This window comes from Cercospora beticola, chromosome 10 (genome assembly GCF_033473495.1).
Source record: "Cercospora beticola chromosome 10, complete sequence".
Lineage (NCBI taxonomy): Eukaryota > Fungi > Ascomycota > Dothideomycetes > Mycosphaerellales > Mycosphaerellaceae > Cercospora > Cercospora beticola.
Window position 1 is genome coordinate 261,565 of NC_088944.1, and position 17,907 is coordinate 279,471.

General features: G+C 51.7%; 2 protein-coding genes across 2 annotated transcripts; both read right to left on the reverse strand.

Annotated features, from left to right (window-relative positions):
* Nucleotides 1–13,490: 13,490 nt before the first annotated feature.
* Nucleotides 13,491–13,847, reverse strand: RHO25_013165 (uncharacterized protein; the record flags this gene model as incomplete). The annotated part of the gene is made up of 1 exon (XM_065603663.1): nt 13,491–13,847. The coding sequence occupies one exon, from the start codon at nt 13,845–13,847 to the stop codon at nt 13,491–13,493; it is 357 nt and encodes a 118-aa protein (XP_065459735.1).
* A 2,966-nt stretch (nt 13,848–16,813) lies between these two features.
* Nucleotides 16,814–17,632, reverse strand: RHO25_013166 (uncharacterized protein; the record flags this gene model as incomplete). The annotated part of the gene is made up of 1 exon (XM_065603664.1): nt 16,814–17,632. The coding sequence occupies one exon, from the start codon at nt 17,630–17,632 to the stop codon at nt 16,814–16,816; it is 819 nt and encodes a 272-aa protein (XP_065459736.1).
* Nucleotides 17,633–17,907: the final 275 nt, after the last annotated feature.

The window sequence follows — 17,907 nt, forward strand, 5'->3', positions numbered from 1 at the left end:
GCCATAATGTCATCGAGAGCGCCGTGATGCCAAGCATGTAGTTGCGGAGATCCGCATCCGAGCACATTGCCATTCTACGACTCAGCGTTCGGGGCATCTGCAGGTGATTCACTGCTACTTTCACAGCTCGTGTTCCTCCACAGGACACGACGGTAGCGTGAGAAAAGCTTTGAGATGGCAAGTCTTGGCTCTTCGTGAGCTCAAATGCATTGTGATTTGTCCAAGACTGAGCGACTTATCCTCTCCAGCTTGTCTCGTGTGGCTCTAGCCAGTTCGCGACCCATGCAACTTGAGCAACGGCGTATTAGGCCTCCAAACTGCTAAGAAGTCCGTTCGAGTTATTTTGTTCTAACATTGGTCACTGGCGCCAGACGCTTTCGATTTGCTGTAATAGATACGGGCTTCAAACCTGGATTATAGTGTCTGCAGGCTGGATGATAGTCAATGGTCGGAGGAAGCGGTGGACTGGTCGTTTCAAAGAGCGACCCCTCAATTTTTCTCCTAAGGTTATCCAGTCTCACAGCCGAAGGCCCCAGACTTTCAGTCGGTAAGTGGAATCGTCTGCTAGGTGAGGTGCTTTCTGCGTGCGGATGCACCTTCTCTAAGGTAAAATCTATGTAAAGCTAAACCTTGTGAAAGTGAGATTCAGTTGTATATGGACTGTAAGTCCCGGCGGAGGGCGTTAAGACGGATTGAAGCACTGCAAAGATTGCTCGTGGGAAGAGGAAAAGTATATTGACTCGACCGTTCCAAACTATGGTGAGAGTCTTGCAATACTCGTTGATCAGCGCTTGATTATGGTCTCACCAGTGCCATCCCATGGATCGGAAGGACAGCGAGGCGGTGGTCGGTATGCTGCTAGAATCAATGGAGTGGCGTGTCGGTTTTGTCATTTGGTATTCACGACCAGAAGATGCGCTGCACGAGAGGGCGATGGAGGCGCAGGAGACAAAGCCAGGAGCAGCTGAGGTTGATGCTGCGATACGCCCGATTGAACCTTTGGCTTTCCAGAGACACCCCGGAATCGCTCGTTTTCGATTGACTTCAAGGCGTTGATCGTGCATGCTCTCATTGCCCAAATTGACTCCTCTTGGACTGGTTTTGAATGTCTCGGCACATCATGTTGATCGAACTCATGCTTGTGCTTCTTGCATAGAGAGGTCCGCCTCGCTTCTTCCCACGGTGTTGTGGGGTCGGGGAGCGGAAGATGCGGTGGTCGACGCGCAATTCGGTTCCAGTGCAGGTATTCCCAATGGTGTGGGCGGCGGAGGTGGGAAGAAGAGGTCGGCATGCGGCGACTCCTCCTCCTACTCCTCCTCCTCAGCGATCGCTGTCATGAGAGTGTGGTCGAGCGGCGAGCCATACAATTCATGTCTGGGAGAAGCGCGGAGAAAGCAATGGGAAAGATAGGTCCGCAGTGATTGGTGGCAGCGTCGAGGAGCTGGTGCAGGGCGAGGGCGACATTTTGCGCGAAGATGTGCTGTTCATGGCAGAGGGGAGCGACAGGCCCTTTGAGGTCGGATTGACGGGTGCTCAGAAGTTGCGCAGATTCCACACGGTGGAGCAGTGTGGGCGTTGGAGACGGAGATGGTGTGGGAGGCTGCAACGCCGCGTCCACATCGGACCGATCCGCCTCCGCCCTAAGTTAGTTAAGCCGCCTCTTCGTAGAAAAGCACGTCTCCGTCTATTTGGCCCCACGGTCCTCCGAACGACATCGCCCGCCTGATCCCATACAACGCTGCAGCCCAAGAGCACTTTCTTCGGCAGGTTTTTCGCTTACTCAAAGGTACTCTGGCACCGCACTATGCACAATACACTCATCACAAACCCGCCGACTCCGAGCCTCCGGCCAAACCCAATCCGATGTGTCGCTATCTGAAGCCCCAGCCGCCGCATCAGAGCCTGAGACAAGTGGCATAGCAAGGGTGATGCTCACGACTTCCTTCGATTTTGTGCGATCCTTTGCAGCTTTTCTATCAACCTGATTGGTCTTCCGCCAGTCCAACTCTATCGGAAGCGGGTGGCGATGGCTGGGTTGTAGGGTTTGCCGTCGAGGGCGATGCAAAAGCGGACTTCACCTTGGCCACAAGGGGGACCATAGCTCTGCACGATCGTCAAGTTACTTCAGCATCGAAATCTGAGGACAGCACTGCTAGTCGCCGGCTCGTGGGAGAATGAGTCCAGTGTCAACACGACAAGACAGTCAATTACGTGGCCGATGACCTTTCAACCAAAGTAGAAAACGACGAGCTGATCAGGTCAATGAACCCGACCAGATGAACACGGACACATCCCCACAGGCGGGCTACTTTACAAACGATCAGCATGTAGCCATGAGACAGAGCATGACGCAGGGGGCCTTGCCTGATGGCGACTTGATTATTGCCAAGCCGTTACAGCATCGAGTACGTGCAATCAAAACCATTTAATCAAGGACGCGCAGTCAGATGCGGCTTAGCATACATGAAGCATGCTGGCGCCGCGTCGCAGTACGTTTTCTTTCTGCCGGGTCCACAACTGGACGCGATTCATGCCAAGTATCGAGTATTGACTGCGATCAGCACTCTCACGTGTGCTACGCTATACCGGGCTCATGATTTGGTACCAAGTGATATTGAGATGCTCAGGAGGTGTAATCAAGTGCTTTGTGGTGTGATTTTTGGGTCGGCCACCATACTGATATCGTCACAGACAAACATTTGCAGAGTGATTGACGTGTTCCAAAACAGCCTATCAGCATGCCCGCACCACCTACATGATCCTCCAATCGCACTCAAGTACACGCTCGAGTTTTATCTGCGAGATATGGTCGACAGAGAGTGGCATTTTAGCTCAAGCAGGCCAACCCCGACGACGATTGCTCCTCTTCGAGATGCTGCGTCAAGTTGCAGACTGGTGGCTCAGATCCTGCCGCGTGCAACATATCAGTTCACGGGCTGTCTTTATGCACCCAGATGGGATGCATATGACTGTGTATGTCGATGATCTTCTTATTCCGGACCAAACGAGGATCGCATTGCAGGAATTAAGAGAAAATTGGCTTAGGAATTCAAGATGATCGTATTGGGAAAACGCGCTTACTACCTCGGCATCTACGTGCACCAACGGGAGAACGGGGACATTCATCTTCATCGATTAACCTACATCCAACAGGCCGTTAAAAGATTCGAGCTCACAGGAGCCGGATTATTCAATATACCGAGGATTCCCGTGCTAAACTGCTCCAGAACGCAGGCCCAGCGAGGCTACTAGAGGAGATCCGAGCCTATCAAGCAGAAGTAGGATCTTGCTTAAACGGAATGATCGAGGATTCTTGACCATGACCGACAAGTTGACCAACTCTTCGTCCGTGCTATTGACTCTCATGCGACAAGAACAGTCACAGCGCAGTGGCTATACTCTGCGCTCGATGAATCTTAAATTTGCACCTGAATTGACCGCTGCTTACCCATCACATGCTATCCTTCCACACTCATTATGAGTCATCGTAACATGTCATAGAGCCACCGTGCGCTCTTATACTTTGAAGCTGAATCATCGACCTCATCATCTTCCTCCGTTTAACCTCGCAGCAGAACGCAAATGGATCGACATCGCGAAAGCTGTTCCAACAAGAGAGTGAAGCTGATCGCGACCTGAAATTCCGTCAGCGATTCCTCGTTTCGCCTTAGGAACGTTTTCCGCGGGACGCTGAACAGGAATGGCTTCTTGCTCATACGCCGGAACGACAGATGACGGGTGACTCGCAATGTCCAGTCCAGTCACTTCGCTCAAGTATTCTTGCGGCGACATCTCTGATTGAGCTCGACTTCAGCCTGGCTCTCTTCGACAACAGTACGTTGGAATGAGGACTTCACGAGCTTGCAACGCCGAATGTGCACAAGTGAAAGACATAGTGTGAGAGCAACATGCCGCATGGCGATGCAGCGCATCAAAAGCACGAACATGACATCGATGCCAGGAACTCATAGTGTGGCTGCGTTCGACAAGACCATCTGTGTCAACACTCAAGGCCCCTACCATCCTCAATCGACCCTGGATCGTGCGACTACGCTTACCACTTCCATCCTCCGGTCCTCACTACATTCCAAATCTATCTGAACAGACCCTTGGCAATGCAGTCGTGAATGATACCTCAACCTCATTATCGACAAGTCAAGACTTTTGAGTGCGACGGAGTCTACTGACTTTGTCCGCTGTGGCCATTGGGCGCGAACGTGGAGCTCAGAGCAGACTTCAAACAATCGCAGCTGTCGTCGCTGCAATGCCATATGGGAAAGAGCATGGGCATTATTGACCCGATCGAGTCCAAGCGGGGATCTTCTGGTGTTCATCATTGAACAGGCGAGTGGTGTATGTCGGAGATTTGCGACCAAGGGATGAAGAAGGAACTTCTGCAGCACTGGATAAATGTAGTCATAAGCGCCGGTTGGCGGTGAAGAATAGTCGAGAAGATCTCGGCGGCAGATGTGGTGCTTGGAATGGCAGAGTGTTCTGCCACGGTGAGACCACAGTGTACTCGCTCCTCCAGCGATCGTCCGAAGTGTTTTCACCTTCACCACGTCGAGCATCATTTGAGCTATCCCAGAGCGGCATGAGTGCAGGAGCGAAGGCGAATGCGGGATACACAAAAATCCCCTGCTTCCTCAATCAAAACCGGAAGGACCAATTCCAAATGCAGTACAACTCAGTTCTCCAACAACCTCAAATGCCAGCTCGATTAAGGCACCAAGACGACCAGAATGCGCAATGACCACCGGCGACGACGGAGTCCTCACATTATGTGGACCTGGTGCTCCATGTCCGGAATAAGACGACTCGCAAGCCTCACTTGCCGAGCACAGGAAATGGATGAGGTGTGGAAGTCGTGGCCTGAGTTCTGATGGATTCCAACATGGAGAGTGGAAGGCAGAATTGATCTTCGACCACTCCAGGATTGGCCGGGGCGTATCTTCAATGACCAGAGGTTCCATCCTGAGTGACTGTTGCATCATCGACACGACCCTAGTCAAGGCCCATTCTAGCGCACTTATTAGTCCACATCTTATGGCTGTTGAAGTTGAGGTTCGTGGGCGGACATACCTCTAGTACGACAAATGACAACCATCCTAAGGGCACGAAGCAGCCTGCAGCCTGGTTCGAGCCTGGAATAGCAAGGAACTCGCAAATCATTCAAATTCGAGAGCCTTTCGTGTTCCGCTTACACTTCGTACTCAAATTTTCTCATATACGCATGAATTCGTATTGTGATCTCTTGCACACTTCGCTGCGTTCCAGCCGTATGTGCAAAAGAGAGGATTCTGCAGTTGCGGAGACGAGCCTACCGAGAAGTCCATGACTTCTTCTCTACCTTCTGTTCCTATTCGTCTGCGTTTCACTGTTCGGGCATCAGCTTCATGCATAGCATTCCTTGGTCGAAATCTTTACTCGCGCTCAAAAGATGCATATCAATACGCGCAGGGTCCATGGAACTCCAAGAGGAGGTTGTTTTTCGAACTTGCGCAATACGGACCTGAAACATTAGAAATCGGTGCACACACTGCACAAACGAGGACGGCGTTCGTACAGCAATGCGTCGTCGCGCTGTTGACTAACACAACTATTATCTCCTACCACGGCAAGTGCTCGCAGCGTTTTTTCACTATCTGTGGCTCATGAGCTCAACCGCATCTTTTAGCTCATCAGCCATGGGCAGCCTTCATGTACAATCACGACACACACCACATATCGAGTTGGTATTGAACTGCCGGGGAAGCCGAAGCGGTCACCCGGAATGCCTGATCGCCGTGTCATTGGTAGAAGCACACGATGAACGCCTTTTGAAGACGCAGGTCTCGAACGCATATCAGGTCAAGGCAGTTCCAAAACAGCTGTGGGCCATATCCCATAAGCTAAGCCTACTTGCCGTCACAACGTTTCTTCGCCCAAGAAGTCTCGCTTTCCAGCCTCAGGTATGACCTGACAGAGGTGAGAGAGACTGCCCAGCATATTTGGCGTGTGACCAAGCCGATCATGGCCAGCACTGTGAGCGATCTGCGTTTGGAACAGTCACACGAAGCCCTGCTTTCACCCACATGCTTTTGAACACCAGTGACTTGGCTCAAATATGGTTGGCCTCGATGCCCTATGGCAACGAAGCTGAAAATTGGCGTGCTGCCAGTGCTATCTCAATCTCGGCGTGATAGTAACGATGATGAGTTGGTACATGATGAGGCGATATTGATCAGAGTACCGTGTTGATGATCAAGAGGCGGGTAGCCACATGGATTGCAGCTGCTCAACACGGAGCCTTTTGCAGTGACTGGCGTGGAATGCTTCGTTGGCCGGACAGATCTGGCACAGTGGCACGAGTGAAGGTCCCAGATTCTGCTCCTCTCACGCATGACGCGTGCTCTGTATCGCAGCTCCATTCCCTAGCGCAAGATCCAGCTTTTGATCGCTGGAGTGGCTTTTGCGACCACACTGAACGTATTACGATAATACCAGAAATCCAGCTTCCAGTCACTGCATGCTGCGGTCACCAGCCATAGCACGATTTTGGCGAGGAGCTGGTAGAAGCACTGCTCTGAGCGAGGAATACGCCTCTACCGCAACGCGAGATCTGCCCAGAATCAGGGTCAAGAGCATCATGTACGTTGATACCAGAGCGACTCACGTCGATCGCTATTATCAAAAAGCGCTCGTGTCCGTGGCTTCAGCATACCAATTTATTATATGAGCCCATCTCGCTATCTCAGACCTCTGCTTGGGATTGTTCAAGCCATCTTGACGGGCCTAGTAATGTGGACAGCATCGGCAAGCCGTCATCGGCATCCAGGATCTCCATCAGCATCGCCACAGCTCAATGCAGATATCAACGTCGACTTGATGGACTCGCACAACTATGGATGTTTCAAGCCCAGCGTCTACGTGTAGCTTACGCATGGCGATGGCATTACTGTAAAAAGAAACCAGCTGACGTCTATCCCAACTAGGTTTAATATCGGCTAAGTTAACATCGACGCGGAAGAAGACTTCAAGTTCAGAGAGTAGAAGCGTGCGTATACTTTCGTTACTGAAAGAAGCGGGGAAAGCAGGAAGGGAATGAGAGCTCTGCTTTGCAGCTCGTGAAGTTGACAACTAGGCAGTGAACCTCGTCAGTAGACCTCCTCTAAGAGGCAAAAGTAGTCTCTATTAAGATCCTATCGTTAAGCCCTACTTTACCTCGGCACTAGAGCGCGGTATTAGAGGCTTTCGGCAAGCTAGCTATATTTGCTCTTAGCGTAAGTATAAGAATCTTTAAGCTATAACGTAATAATCTTAGTAGTCTTATATACAGTAGTGCCTACTATCTAGTAAGAATTGTCGCTATTCTAGAAATCTTAGATGAACGATCGGGTGGTTGGTGATTTACTGAGATTGCTGGATTTTATGCCCGAACTATCGAAGGAAGATTAGAACAAGACCGGAGACGGTGAAAGGAGCAAGTGCTTGTGAGGTGTTGCTAGCTACTTGCCCGTGCGTTGTGGCGATTCTGTTAGCGAAACTACTCCTAACATTGATGCCGCCATAGCTCTCGAATGCCAAAGATCTCGATCCTCCGAAAGTCAGATAAAATCGTTCGAGGTCGAAGCCTAGCCACATTTCGGCCTCGCCGTTCGCGGTGGTCCAAGAACCACCGGGATTTTGCCCGCAAATCATCAACGTCGTCTAGGTCTTCATCTATTATGTGCATGAGACAGACAAAGTTCGTGGTGATGCCCACATTTCTTCCGTTCGCATCCCACGTGTTCCTGAAGACTTCATTGAAGCTTGACAATGTAGTCAATAACAATATTCTGTTGCTCCTCAGCGACGGTAAGGAACTCGAAATCCTGTGAACGATAGGAAACATAACGATGAGCGTGCCAGTTCCGCCGGGCACAACTTTTATGTACGGGAGATGGAGCGCCGGGGGGATCTCTCAACTCGACGTAGATGTTCGGTTCGATGTCGCCGCTCATCGTGAAGAAGTTCAAATGGCCAGTTCAGGACCTCCAAAGCACCTGGAACGCCAACCGTGAATGACGAAGCTGATCTCTGCAAAGATGCTGTGACAACCAAATCAAGAAGTGGGCCACGCGCGCGCTCATTCTTTTATACTCAACCACATCATCGGCATAACGAACAAGCTTGAGTTCTCGAGGATGTTGAATCCTGTTGTCGAGGGTGACCGATTGAAAGTTGATAGTTCCGGTGAGATGTTCCCGTGAAATGACCAAGATGTAGTCGCGCTTTTTGATGTGCTGCATGCTCCGTCGATACGTTAATGCAGGCTTTTGTAGATCTATAAGCATTCATCATCTTGATGTCCGTAAGTCCGTTACCGTTCGACAGCCCAAGTGCCCGTCTGAGATCGAATAATGAAGCTGAGATCACAGATTCGTTTGGCGAACTGTGCTCGTTCGTCGCCTCATGGCTCTGTCAATTACTCTTGACTTGTTGCTTGACGTCGTGCGCGCCAGACATTCCATGTCGGACCTATGCACGTTGCGGGAGGAGTTCAACGTCCGGAAGAGAACATTGCGCACAGTACTTGCGCAGCTTCAAGAGGATCTGGACTGCATGAAGTCTTCTCACGCTTCCAAAACCACTGAACTTGAGCAGAGACAGAAGGAACTCCAGAGACTAGACGGAGTTTCGATGCCGAGAAGGTTGCAAACGAGGACCCGTTGCTGTCGTGTCTAACACAAGCCAATCTAGCATGAGTGGAAAGCCCCACTGAGCAACAGCGACACGTCAAGGACGAGAGGTCCATTGAACAAGTGGTTCATACTTCGAGCATCTTAGCGCCGCTCTCAGAATATGCTCCTTTTCAGCCGTACGCGCATTTTCAGTTCTCGAATCGCGATCTCTGCATCTCCCTCACAACACTTTTTGAAATGTTCCATACAGCTTTCAATTTGCAGCTGTCAACATTGTGGGCACCGATGTGGTGCTCGGAGGTGATGACAGCTTATCAGGGCGCAGATGAAGCACGAGAAAGGTTGGGGATACCAGCGTAGAACTATTTGTACTCGAGGTGCTCAGAACGGACTCCCAATCTTCGGTACTCAGAATCCGTGATTGAGTAGCTCGTCGGCCTCAGATCCAAGCTGTTCGACACACTGCAGTTTGTGGTCGCCGGGATGGCGATATTCTTGGGTCTGAAGATCCAACCGCATTCCAAGCTATCCTACCACCGTTGCAGGGTCGGGTTGGGTGTAATTGTGTCATGCCCATCCTGTCACCTTCCATGATGAAACCGGTCGCTGGACGCAAGTTCTAGTGAATGTTCAATGCGAAAGCTCATCCCCGTCGATTCGGCGGCGCTTGTGCCGAGACGTGTTCGGGTCGCCATGAAATTCGATACTGAGCCTGGCCAGAGCTGGTCTCGTGCAGTATCATCCCATGCGGCACCTTTTTCGTGCATGTGACTGACTTCAGGCGTGTCATCTTTTTCAGATTCCCTGTTCACTTGATCATCAGTCTCGTTTGTCAAGTTGCATCGCTCGCCATTACCCTTGGTAGGGCGGAGGCGACAGTAGCAGGTGCTGAGTTGTGGAAGACATTTGAGCCGGTGGCTTCTTATAGGCTTCTACGTTCGCGTTGATAGCGAGTCTCTGTAACATCTTGGGCCAGAGGAGCGTTGGGACGCGTTGGGAGTATCGTTGCCGTTAGATCCGCCGTTGAATGGTGCGCTCGCGGATGCCATCCTGCGTCCTTGTACTGTACGTTCGGCTGAGTACAATGCCTTTCTCGAGGGCCATGGCCTCGATTTGATCTTCCATGCCTATGGCTTTGGCAGAGGAGTGGATGTGGGTTCGCAACGATGGGAAAGTCGGGAAGTGTGGGGTCGGCGGAGGCGCAGCGTGCGAGGAAGTGGGAGGAGTCGAAGTCGGAGGTACATGGCGAAGTACCACGGTCGATGTGCGCAGGACCGATTCCCAGTGGATGCAGGCGTGGCAGCAGTGGGGACCGGTCGAGGGCAGCGGCAGTCGTTTCCCTAGTTAGCGCAGGCAGCCGCAGGGTCTTGTCGATGCGATGGTTGGTGGAAAACGAGAAGCACCACGCGTTGAACTGACGCGCCACCACCCATGCATGTCTTGACGCGTGCGAGTGCAAGCTTAGAATATCCTGTTTGCCAAGAGCGATCCCCGGGAATCTTGCAGATCGACGACTACAAGCCGTCCAACTACTCCGCCTCCGCTACGCCCGACTCGAGCTGCGGCCTCCCGCAGTCGGCGCGCACAGGCAGCTTTCCCGAGTACATTCAGCGTTCCTACACCGAACCCTAGCAGCAAAGCCGCTACCCAGCAGGCACGCCTAGCAACATGGCGCAGACCTCAAGTCTGTCTTGTGTTACGCCCGAAGGGCACCAGCAAGTTTCGGACATGATAATATCCTACTCCAAACCCTCGCATGGCCTCTTGGGGAAAGGGCCTTAGTCAACAGGCACCACAATACCAATGCTGTCTATAGCCTTTCTCGAAGGTGTCCCGGCCCGGGAGAGATGTCCTGGGGCGGGTACATCAAGTGCGCTTGCCTTCGGGGGAGTGCAGTATACATGCCGCCATAGGCTGTCCCCACGGGCCGGCCTTGCTGGAAGCCAGCGACTGAGGGGATTATCATGACGCGTAGAGAGCGGAAGTGATTGGCCAGTACGTTGACGTCCAGATATTCTCAAAGTCCTTGATGATCGAAGACGGCACGTGGCTTCAAGTTCCATGTCTGGTATCTTTCGATGAGATCACTGGGAAGGTCTTGAGGGCCAACATCTTACTCAACACCAAGAGCATGGGGAGAGGTATGAAAGGACAAATGACGAAAATGTCTACGGCGATGAGCATGTTCGACAGCGTTGACACAGTCATCAAGGCTCAACCAATCCACGTTTGAGGATCAGAAGAGGGTTGGGCCTATACTCTTCTACAGGGATGTGCTAGTGTGCGGCAAATGACGGGCAAGAATGTGATCACGAAGGTGGTAAACAAGCCAGTCACGGTATCATGAGCGCTCTGCATCTCAGGCGCAGGGCCAAGGCTTATGATATGGAGAACAACATCGAAGTCTATGGTGCTAGTAGTCACAGTCGGGTCTTTAATTACGGACCTGGCCGCCGTCTCAACTATATCAACAGGATTGGCGAGGATTCGGAAGGACTTGATTTCTGGGCTTCGCGAGCATGATGACATTCCTCTGATCGGCTCTGACTGTAGTTGGCGATGTGGCCCGACTGAGCATGGTAGGAGGACATCGGAGTGAGCTGGAACGCCAACTGGGAGCGCGAGCCGCTTGCGAAGGCACGCGCGAGTGGCCATGTAGAGATTTGGCGGGCAAGAGAATTGTTGCGAAGAGCCGCAGCTGGATGCTGGCAGGGCTAATCAGCAGTGTCGTTTTGGGGTTCCCACGACCCGTAGCGCAGTCGAGTGCATGGTGGCCCACAGTTGCGCAAGTATTGGGACCATTGCCAACTCGAGCACAAAATCGGCGACAAAGCTTTGTTACCAGAGAATTCCATGGATGAAGAGGGTTCCGGGGATTGAACCTCAGGGTAGGCTCGCACGGCGCAGCAAGCCTTGCGCCCTGGGGACCGGGAGAGTGTGCTCTGGATTCAGCAGGCCTCGAGCTTAACCAGTTCCAATTGTCCATTCCCTTCACTAACCTTCAGAAGCCGCTGCCCTCACTGCTCCCTTTCCAGCCCCGTGCCCCTTCTCGTCCTCATCGATATCAGCCGTCTTTGTCCGCATCAGAGCGGTCTTCTTTTGATATTCGCAAGCTTGTTGGCGATAGGCACACGCGTGGGTGGTGACGCATTCGCGTGATGGGCGGATCGTGGCGAGTGGGGTGTTGACAATCGCCGGTGGGCGACGTGATTGGGAGGTTGGCAACGATTGCAGTTGCACTGCATCGATGGATTCGAAGCCAGGTGCGATGGCGGTCCGACGCTTGCCACAGCAGACGATCGAGCAAGGTTCAGCTCAGATTTCAGGGTTCACTTTCCGTCCCGATGCCAAACTCAACATACATCCCTCACCTCACCTCACCACTTTTGTGCGCATCAATAGTGATCACCAGATGAAGGAGTCGTCATTGCGCAGTCTGTGAAAGTTGCTGGACTCGGGACGATCTAGAGGCTTGCATCGCGACCGGTTTGTGCTCCTTGACGCTGGCTAAGCCATGGTATGTGCAGAACTCTGCTCCGTATCCGGATATCCTCATCAGGCCGACGAGAGTGACTCTCACAAGACAACAAGCCAATCGGTTTCGCGTCCCGTCAGCTATCAAATGTCCTTCACCTTTGCAGTGCATGCCACTCTTGGACCGTTTTCGTGAATCAGCTCCCGCGCAAGCCAGTCAAGGAGAGTAGTCTGCAGACGAGCAGTATCAATGTATCAGTGACCTGCATATCGAGCGGTGACGCCATACAGAAAGTTGGTTTCGTCATTGACGCAATTCAAGAAAAATTGAGCGATCTCTTCTGAACGCCGTTCGAGCAGCGGCCATTGCGCAAACCTTCGATTAATGGGTTTTCATGGCCACAAGCCAACGCCATTAATACATCAACGGAACGCATGTGATACTCATCGGATATCCGTGCATATTTCAGTCAGGCACATTGTATCGACGCCAGTTGCGACGACCACGATGCATCAGAATGATTGGAAACCCGTACGGACGAAAGGGGAGTTCGACACAGCCTTTTGGGCCTCGGAGGCTGCCGAAAAGATAGCTGAGATTACACCGCTGTTTCAGATGCTATATCATGTGATCGAGCGCCAGCATAAGACCGCATGAGAGCCCTTGGATAAGGTCTTGCTGAACTTCACCGGCAGCGTGGTTATGAGTCCCGTGGAAGAGAGTTTCACAGGCCGGCTGAATCCCATTCCATCACAGGTTACAAGGATCGCGGCCACTTGAGATGTCAAACTATGCGTGAGCAGGGCGTTGCTAGCATGTCTGCCCAGCGTAATTACTGTTAGGGGCCCTGGATAAAGACGTGAGGACACAGGTATTATACTCTGCAAGCGGCCCAGAGGTCGATATCCTGGCTCCGGACACAGCTCATGCAAGCCAGACCGGTACATCATATGCTTGCTACATACGTGATCGGAATACTCGCGCGTGTGAAAGAAGGCCAGAGCAATACTACTGGTTGCTCTCTGTTCCCCAAGGTCCAGCTCGTCCGTGTAACGGACGAGCTGACTGAAATTTGGTCTCGCAACTCATCATGGGTTGATGCACTACCCTAATTCAAATTTCTGCAGCTCATCTGGAAGGTCCCTATTGAATACGAGCATTGTGTCATGGTTACGGAGGGTGCAGCGATAAGGTTTTAGTAAAGCCTTGCTACTATTGAACAAAGCGTGGTGTCCATCATTTGATATTTCAGCTCCTAGCCAACCTCGTTGCCAGGTCTGCCATCAAGCATAGCGTTAGCAGTACTCAACAACAGCTGTGACCTGTTTTCCGAATTCCAGGCGTTTTGAATCCTACTTAGCTGTGAGTCGCGAGGATTGCCAGGCTCCCATCGGAACATGGTCATATGAATGGTCCCTCTTGGACCAACTAATGCTGGACTGTAGTAACTCGCCCAAATTGCTCGCGAGATCGGGGACGAACAGGAAAGATAGACCTGGATGGCTATCGATCTTCATCACAGATGAAAGCACAACCACAACCGTGATGCTCAACTCGTGGAACAGCAGGCTCTTGTCGAAGATTGTATTCGGGATCAGCACCTCCGACTTCGCGCAAGACAATTTGGTGAGAGACGGGGTGTTAAGCTTCCATCCTGTCCATGACAATAGATCACTAGGCGTGACTACGAGGATGCCGCACCAGATCATGATTATGTCCGAAGCTGATGGCATGAAGATCTACGTAATCTGGTGTTCATTTGTCTACATTATTTGGCTCTGGGATGTGGCCCTTTGCGGGTTAGCTTAGATTACGATAAATGAAGGCAAAAAAAAAAAATCCCCTTTGGGCACAGACAAAAGTCACATATTATCGATGGCGGTCCAGGTCAGGACGCCAGTCATGGGGAAGCTACAGGGCTGCTGAGATCGAGATGGAGATGAATGTAATCCAGAACAACTGGATCGTAATTGTGGCCAAGTCGAGGATTTGGGGAGTAAAGAGCCTCACGATGAAGTTGATGTTCATGACTGAAGGTGTGGTGGCAGCCGAGGATCTGATCACTGATTTACAGGGCGTTTTAGCAGCGGAAGTGCTAAATGTCTTGCGGAACGCCTTCCATCTAGGCACTGCAGAGTTTGAGAGAGACAAGTGATCATTTCGCCAGTAAAATCTTGGCCAGGGAAGAGGGTAAGAAGGTTCATGAAGGAGAGAATGTTGCCCTTTGGCCAGTAGAGGGAATGAGAAAAAGGTTGAGGAAAGGAAGTCCGAAAGCTGAAATCTAAGTGAACGTTGGATACTGATTGGTCATTGCCCAGCGACGACGTCTTGATAGGTCGTGCTGTTGTATATGGAATAGCGCAAGATGTCTTCTCGGTGCACCAGAAGCCAACGAATTAGGTGTCGAGCACTTTCCCTCACCTACGCCAAGGCATGTAATATCCTCAGCAGTGCGCGTCGACGAGCCACGTGATCGTGGACATGCCTCCCAATCTGTCTTACATCTATGTCCTGCTGCACCGGCTTTTTGTCGAATGGGACAGCTTCTCGAACAATTCGCTCACCGCTATGAGTGAGTCGAGAGATTCAATGTCGACATCGGCTGGCACTCTTTCAAGGAGGAAGGCCTGCTGGATCGAGCTATAGCTAGATCCGAACATTTGGTGCCGCGACTAATGCTCCGCGAATGCTCGTCGGCTGTTCTCTTCAGAGATCTGCTCGATGGAGGCGACACAAAGCAAGCGCCATGCGATCATTCACTGGGTGCTGAAGCGCATACTGCTGTGTACAGACTGCTAGCTGTGTCTCGCATGTCGCTATGACTTTACAGTTCCTGTGGTTCAGCGCCTTCAGCCTTGTCTTCCGAGAACGGCAAGATGGGGAAGACCAGGCAGTGAGGAGGGAGACTGTCGCGAAATCTGCTCGAAAAGATAGGACGCGCCAGCAACAAAAAGATATCGCACAGTTGTCATATCAAGATTGGGCTTGTGCCTCCGCTCGATGTTCGGATCTTCATATCGTAGAGTACACGTACTCCACGACTACGCGTATTCCTCTGAACAGGAGCACCTTGGACATGCTTGTCAGTCCAGGTCGCCGCAGCTACTCTCAGCTTGCGAGTAAATGACAGGGCTTGAGATCCGTTTTGCTTATAATGGCTGTTGGTTCTCCGTGGATCCATGAGCGTACACAAACGCTTCGAAGGGTCGACATCAATAAGCACATGATAGTTACCGCCAACGTGCATACGGACTACGGTAGAAGGTCCCTTTTCCGGTGCTGTGTTCTTGAAGCACCATAAGTACTGCTCATCACTCACCCAGAATCCTTTGAACCTGCTTGCGATGAATTCGCAACGTGAAAGGTGAGAAATGCAAGGACCCGACAAAAGCTATTATCGAGCATATCGGCTCCGAGCATGTTTCCGGGCAGCAGCCGATCAATAATGGCTGATGTCTGTGATCGAAAATTCAGGAGGAAGTGTCCTGGGTGCCGAGCGTGCTCAGAAGAAGTGTATGGATACGGTTGCGACTCTTGCTGCAAAGCGTATTGTGAGCCGGAAACCTGTAGGTACAGGGCTTGGTATAAGCATTCCGATTGTGAAGACGTTTTCTCCAAGTGCCCCCATTTTGGGGTCTATGTCATCACATTCGAGTTCGAGGAATGGTGCATAGATGTTGCGCAAAGCTGCGTCGTCTTCGGTGGGGCCGAAAAGACCGAAGTGTGAGTGAGCAGTCTGATCAAAGGAGTCTGATCAAAGGAGTCTGTCCACAGGTTCTCTACTTCCTCCTCTTGAGTCTATATGCTCTGGACTAGGCGGAAAGACTTGTGAATGTCTCCACTTGCACCTTGGTACTCATACTTTGCCAGAGGTTAGTCGGCGCGAGAAATGAAGCGAAATTGTGATGATTTTGAACTGGAAGTTGGTGAGGTCGTATGAGTTGGTGAGATGCCATAGCCTGACGAGTAAGAGAATCGCAGCTACCGCAGCCGTATGCGTGTGATACCAAAGCCTGGAAGCGACGAGTTGTTAGTAGACCTCGCGAGAAAGGGGCGTCTAATCACCGCATACGACAATCTCATCCCGAGGATGGTAGTATCTCGTGAGCCACTGACTTCGTGAGACGGCCGTACGACGAGCCGGGCGAAAGCTGGACCGTACGCTGCTGCGGCAAACACCGTTTGACGGCATATGGAGCATGCATTTGCTTCGCAACGAGCCTGACCTGACGGGCACAACCACAAGGTCAAGGCGCGTGCGAAGCGGCTGAGAAGGAGGTAGGCATGCACTTGGCCATCTTGTGGGAATGACTACTGGCTGAGACCTATCACATCTTACCGGATCGGCATTGGTCATTTCATCGCGGGCCAACAGGTGGCTGGATTTTGAGGAACAATGTGTACCAACCAGTCGAAAGTGGAAATCAATTCCTATTGTTCTGCTCTGCTTTGTTGCCTTACTACTGGGCTGCTCATTACCTGTACATTATGCACTGATCATTAAGACTCGATTGCACCTCCTCTCCGGCCTGTGGTATCTGGTTGCTAGTATTGATGCTGCCCACAATGCTACTGTCGATGGAGGTTGCCGATGGGTAGTTGCCGATTGGAAACTATCGACTTGAGCCAAAAGTGAGTGTTGCGCTTGGAATTGATGCTCATGTCGCAAGGACTCTCACTCAAGCTCACTGAGAACGCTCTTGCGACATTCAACGTCGACGGAGCGGTCGGCGTTCGCAGGCCTTGCAACGTTGTGGCGGCGCTCGAAGTCCATCCATTGTTGGAAGCCAACAAGATTTTTCTGTTTACCGAGGTATGTTTCCCGGATGGTCCATCGTGCCATGTAGAAGAAAAGGCACAAGTGGTGTTGAAGCGGCGGGGGCCGGAGCGCTAAGAGGCGGTAGACGTGCTCATGCACTTGCATAAACCCCAGTGACCCCACCCTCCCGCCCGCAAGGTGGTATTTCTCTGTCAAGGTCGCAAACAGTACTTCAAAAAAGTGCTTGAGGAGCGTGGGTGCGGGGCCGTACTCTGCTTCGGCGAATTCGAACTGTAGACGGTGACGCGGAATAGCTCTGACAGTTGGCGTATTGAAAATCTCGAACATGATGCGACTGATGGAGTAGAGACTCATGCCATGCGTGTCCTTGAGGTAGATGACAAGTGGAATTTGAAGCTGGCGCACCGCATGTGGCATTAATCGAAGTCGGCGCTTCAGCTTATGAGGTTGCTTGTTGTTGAATATCTCTAGCGACACCACAATGCTGAAGTTGCGTATGTTGCCAGAAACGTGGTTCCCATGATTGAAGACGATGCTTGAAGCCTCACGGCGGATCATTGGATGCGCCTGGAGAAACTTGAATATCCAATTCGCTTGCTGACCAGCGACTATTTCGCCGACGTGCTTGTAGACCTTGTTGCGTAGCTCGGCAGGGATGTCGTTCAGAAACCCAAGCTTGTGTTCGTCCAGCTTTGTGGGGGTTGTCTTAACCATGTTGCTACTACTGTAGTGAGGTGAGAAACAGCTTGTCGAAGGAAAAGTCGCTGGTGGTACTGGCAGTAATTGGCTGGGACCTGGCGTGCGTTGGTGGAAGAGATGCCGCAGCGCCATAATCTTTCGATGTCAGCAGCTTGTCGTTTGCCCGAGTAAACACAACACATGGCTCAAACGCGGTAAGCGATAGAAGGCAAATTAGACTCCCGTCGCTCCCTGCTCACTCTACGGCCAGCTGCAGTCTCCATTTCGTAAGCCGCGGAGACCTTGTAGGA